Source organism: Fusarium pseudograminearum (assembly GCF_000303195.2).
Source record: "Fusarium pseudograminearum CS3096 unplaced genomic scaffold Unplaced11, whole genome shotgun sequence".
Taxonomy (NCBI): Eukaryota; Fungi; Ascomycota; class Sordariomycetes; order Hypocreales; family Nectriaceae; genus Fusarium; species Fusarium pseudograminearum.
Genome location: NW_017607585.1, coordinates 1 through 5564, shown reverse-complemented (window position 1 = coordinate 5564; position 5564 = coordinate 1). Strand labels below are relative to the sequence as shown.

Sequence of the window (5564 nt, the reverse complement as noted above, 5' to 3'; positions counted from 1 at the left end):
GTGATGCCTTCACGTTCAACACTCCCACTCGAGCTCGTGATCACAGAGAATAGTGTCCTCCCAGTCCTTCAAGCTTGAGGGTCATAAGTGGTCCGTTCGGCTTTGCCATCAGCTTTGCTCCCACTGACTCCTGTGCTCGTCTGTCTACGAGGTGGCAATAAAAGGATAAAGACAGTAGAAAAAATAGATAGATAGATAAAATAAATGAATGAGTCAGAACGATCCTGTGTCTCCCACTGATTGTGTAGTCGTGTTGTCACGTCTTCATAATCACTTTCGTAGGGTATCGTGTGACGGTGAAGTATCAATAAGTCCAAGAGCGGACCGAAAACGTAGGAAATCTACCTTTGGAAGTGGTTTTGTAAGTCCGTCTGCTACCTGTTGCTTTGTCGAGATATATTTCAGCTCGACATGGCCCAGGGTAACTTGTTCTCGGACGAAGTGGTGTTGGATGCCAATGTGTTTGGACTTGGCATGTTGAGTAGGATTCTTGGCCATGGCAATCGCGCCTTGGTTATCTCCAAAGATGATTGTTGCACCCAGCTTGATGTTACTTGGGGCCATGAGTTCATGGAAGAGCTGACGTAACCAGATAGCTTCCTTTGTTGCTTGGGTCTGAGCCATGTACTCAGCCTCACAGGAGGAGAGTGCGACTGTTGGTTGTCGCTTGGAGCTCCAGCTGATGGCTCCTGAGCCGAGGTTAAAGATGTATCCTCCTGTTGAACGTCTTGTGTCTTGATCCCCGCCCCAGTCGGCGTCTGTGTACCCTTGGGGTGGTTGAATGGGTCCTTGTAGTCGTAGTTCAAAGTGGATGGTGCCTCGTAGATATCTCATGATCCTCTTGACTGCCGTTTGATGTTCATCTGTCGGATTGCCGAGATATCGGCTGCACAAGGATACTCCATATGCAATGTCTGGCCGAGTTCCCAACATGGCGTACATCAATGAACCGATTGCACGTGCAAACCATGTCTTGAGTTCTGGTGTGACTCTGTATCTGTCGTCGACTGGATTGAACTTGGATATTGCGACTGGTGTTGACACGGGATTGCAATCCCAGAGTTCGAATTCCTCAAGGAGTTTCTGGATGTATGCGTATTGGGATAGATAGATGGCTCGGTTCGGTCGATCTCGTCGGACAGACATACCCAGATAGTACTCGCAAGGTCCAAGGTCAGTCATTTTGAACCGATCAGAAAGCATAGACTTGATCTTCTTGATTTCTTTTTTGTTAGGACCAACAAGTAAGAGGTCATCGACATAGACGGCAATGAAGGTTGATCCTTTGATAAAGACACCGATGTCGGAGTAGAGTGGTTTGAATCCAAGTTCAGCGAGGTAGGAGGAGAGTGTGTTATACCAGATACGTGGAGCTTGCTTAAGACCGTATAGTGCTTTGTTGAGCTTGCAGACTCGTTCTGTGCCATCATGAAAACCTTCAGGTTGTGAGATGTAGATATCTTCGTCTATATCTCCATACAGGAAGGCTGTCTTGACATCCATCTGCTCAACTTCCAGGTCGAGGGCAGCAGCAATAGCGAAGATGGCTTTGTAGCTCATTGGTTTGACGACAGAGGCAAATGTCTCGTGATAGTCGATGCCTTCTTCTTGTTCAAAGCCGCGGACGACGAATCGGGCTTTGTGTCTCAGGATTTCACCTTTCCCGCCTCTCTTCAGTTTATATACCCACTTGCCTCGAAGGACGTTAACGTTATCTGGTGCATCTACCAATATCCATGTCTTGTTTTCTTCCAGGGACTGAAGTTCATCCTTCATTGCTTTATTCCACTGGTTGAATGAGGCAGACTTGGTAGCCTCCTTGTGCGTCCGAGGTTCCGAGAGGTCAATTGACTTAGCCGCCATTGCGATGTGCGTAGTCAATATCTTTAGTCGGTCAGTCATGTTGTCTCGGTGTGGGTTTGTGTCTGAGATGAGTGCGTATCGTGGTTGTCCGCGAGAGGAGCGTGTCTGTCGAGGTATCTGGAGTTCATGGTGTCTCTCAAGTGCGGCCTGAGCTGGAGTGTGGTTGTCGACTTGTGCGTCTTGGATCTGAGGGACTCTTGTGTCTGTCTGGACGATAATTGTGTCTTGGATCGGGTCCTCATTGTTGTCTGGTTGAATTTGTCGTTCATGTTCTTCTTGGAGTTGTCTAGATGCATCGTCGTTGTCTGTCCTGTGTTGCTCGATTGTAATAATCTCCATCTGAGGGTCAAGCTTCCGTCTTTTGGCCTCATTGTCGTTGGTTGTGACTGGATGGTGATGTAGATGCATGAGGGGTTGTTCATTGAAGACGACGTCGTTGGAGCTGATGACCTTGTTATCGTGTGTGAGGACAATGTATGTTGAGAAGCCAGAGCATGCGAGCAGTTTGCAAGGGACTGAGACTGGGTTCATCTTGCGTTTCTTTGAGTCTGTTAGTCTGACAAAGCCATGGCTGCCAGGGATGCGAAGATGTTGGATATCTGGAGTCTCATGGGTCCATTGTTCGTATGGTGTAGTCGGCAGAGTCGAGTGAGGACTAAGGTTTCTAGTCCATACAGCTCCCTTGAGGACATATGGCCAGTAGATGTGTGGGATCTTTCCATCCACGAGAGTTGTTGTGAGTCTCTCTAGTATAGTACGATTCATTCGTTCTGCAATGCCGTTCTGTTGATGTTGTTCGGTGTTGGTGTAGATGATCTCAATCCCTTCTCCTTGGCAGAAGAGTTGAACTTCTTGTGAGATGTTCTCGCCTCCTCTGTCTAGTCTAAGGAACTTGCATTGTCTAGATGGCGATTTGTGATGGTTGATGAGGAATTTGAGCTTGACAGTAAATTCTGACTTCTGTCGTAGTGGAAATACCCATGTCATCTGTGTAAAGTCATCTGTGAAGGTTACCCAGTATCGTTCTCCATTGAGGCCGGTTGTTGGAAAAGGACCAGCGATATCTGCATGAAGACTCTCAAAGGGACGGGTTCCCTTCTTGATTGATCGTCAATGTGGTTGCGCGACCATTCTGCCCTGGGCGCAAGCGATACACATGTGTCCTGAGTTGACTTTGTTCATCCCAGTTACCATAGTTGACAGTTTCTTGACACCCTGTTCGCTGAGGTGGTTAAGTCGTTTGTGCCAGATGGCAAGATCCTGGTCTTGGATTGTGTGTGCTGATAGGGCGATGTCGTGATCAATACCTTCTTCATCGATGATGTACATGTTATGGCGTAGAGTAGCTGTGAAGACTGTCTTATTGTCGCGGATAACTATTGCGCGTTTGTCGTTGAAGACAACTTGTGCACCAGTCTTAGAGAGTTGTGATACTGATACCAAGTTGACATGTCCATCCGGGATAAAGAGCGAGTTACTGAGTGTGATTGCTCTCCCACTCTCGTTCTTAGCTCGGAGTCGGTATGTGCCTCGTCCCTGTGTTGTTGTTTTGGAGCCTCCAAGGCCGGTAACCGATTCATCAGTCTTGGTCAAGGTGTCGAAGTTCTCGGACTTGCACATCATGTGGCTTGTTGCTCCGCTGTCTAGGATATGGACTTTGGACAGGTATTGTATCGCTTCGTCTCGTGATCGTGCAGTGCCGGCGAAGTTGTCAAGGACAGATATAAACGCCATATCGAGGAATTGCGTTGCAGTCATTGCGGCCTCGGTGTCGGGACTGTTCGTTCGTGTCGGCGAGGTGTTTGTGTTATTGTTATTACGCCATTGGGACTTTCGTAGTCTTGAGCTCTGTTCAGCTCGTTCTGGGAACTTGCGTTCCCATTCGCGTCGTTTCTCTGGATGTCGGACCCAACAGTCGTCTTCTTTATGTCCAGTTTTATTGCAATATCTGCATGGAGGGAAACGGGGTCGTGAGTTGTGTCGGAAATTGCCTCGTCTGGCAAGGAGTGCGGTTTGTGTAGTCTTGTTTTCGTTTTGTTGCTTTTGTCTGCGTTCTTCTTGCTCGGCAAGACGAAGGGCGTCGTTGAGGGTGACGCCTGGTTTAGTGATAGTTGTTCTAGTGTATGTTGAGACGATGTCGTGATTCTGGTAGAAGACGGTGAGGAATGTGTCGTATGTTGGACCGAGGCTGGTGAGGAACTTGTCGACAATATGTGGTTCTGTGAGTTTGCATTCCTGACTTAGTCGTGCAAAGCCAGCTGCGATGTCTCTGATCTCTTGTCCAAATGCAGAGACATTATCAAATTGACTGAGAGAAGTGTCTCTCCACTTTCTGGCTAGATCTGTGAATTCGACGCTTCCCTTTGGTTCAAACTGGATACGTAGAGTTTCCATCATGTCTGCAACTGTAGTTTTGCCTTCTGCCACTTCCTGAGCATTATAGCCACATCGACTGAGGATCATGTATGTAGCTTGGGTTTGTCGAGACATGTTTTCTGGTGTTGTTGTCGTGGTTGTGAGGTCGAAGAGATCACCGTAGCCTGCGACTCCAAGTGTGATCCTGATGGCACGTTTCCACTTAGACCAGTCGCTTGGTCCCTCGAGGGGCGAAACCGAGTTCAGTCCAATAACGTGTTCTGTTGTTTTCAAGGACATTTTGTCGGATTTGTCGTTTAAGTGCTGATCCAATGGATGGTGAATACCAAGGTTGTTGTCTAAGTATCTCAATGGGGCTGTCAATTGTCAGTTTGAAGTTGTCATTAATGTAGTTTTCGTCAATTGGGTGCGCTGGCTGCACAATGCGTTCTTGACGCGTCGCGTCTTGCAAGATTGGACTTGCTGGCGGCGTGTCAACATGTTCGTGCGATGAGACATCTTCAGCCTCGTCATCTGAGGTAGACGGGGTGTCCTGGTTCATGTGGAAATGAGGTTGTGTCTCGATTCGTTGTTGAGTGAGACTGTGGGACATGCTCATTTCGACTGGTATGTGGTTGATTTCGTTGTCTGAGATTGACATGTCGCTCATATCGGATCTCGTATTGTCAATTTCTGTGCTCATGGCTAGTGGAATGTCGTTCATTCCGTCTATAGACATTATTTCGGACATGGTGTCGGATGTATCGGACGTAATTTCGGTTGCGTCGGGGTTAACCACGCGTCCATCGTGTTCGATTTCTCTTGTCGCGACTTCCAAACCCCAGAGTTCTGTTGATGATGCTTCAGACAGTTCATCTGTGACATCCGATGTCGTTGTCTGTGTTGTTGATGATGAGGAGTCAGTCGGGTAGAAGGAACTGTCCTCTATGGTATGTGAGGGGTTTGTCCAGTCTGGACATGCGTCAATTGCGGCTGTTAGCGTTGGAAAACGCTCTTCATTAAGGAATCTGAAGATTGTAGGCTTCAAGAGTGGTCTTGGACGTAGGTTGTATGTGGACGACATTTGTATAGCTTCTTTTCTGGTATTTTCCAGTGTTTTTCTGTGTGTTGTATAGGTTATTCATCTTGCGATTTGCCTTGCGCTAGCAGTAATATAGCTATTTTATCGGTATATAGTCGGTAAAACACCTAGCCAGGTCTTTTTATTAAGCAGTGGAAGGAGGAACATTTAATCCTCAGTGTAATTTGTAGGTTAGACATTATTACTTAGCTTTTGCTTATATGGCCGTCCGGGCTCATAACCTATTGTTATGTGATGAGGTGAT

At 47.3% G+C, this 5564-nt stretch overlaps 1 protein-coding gene across 1 annotated transcript, besides 2 other annotated features; it reads right to left on the bottom strand.

Annotated features, from left to right (window-relative positions):
- Positions 1-270: 270 nt before the first annotated feature.
- FPSE_01344 (uncharacterized protein) lies at positions 271-5302 on the bottom strand (the record flags this gene model as incomplete). Its single annotated transcript, XM_009254464.1, has 3 exons — positions 271-2961; positions 3055-4595; positions 4699-5302. 3 exons carry the CDS (start codon positions 5300-5302, stop codon positions 271-273), a joined length of 4836 nt encoding a protein of 1611 aa, XP_009252739.1.
- Positions 421-768: a mobile genetic element.
- Positions 1247-1506: a mobile genetic element.
- Positions 5303-5564: the final 262 nt, after the last annotated feature.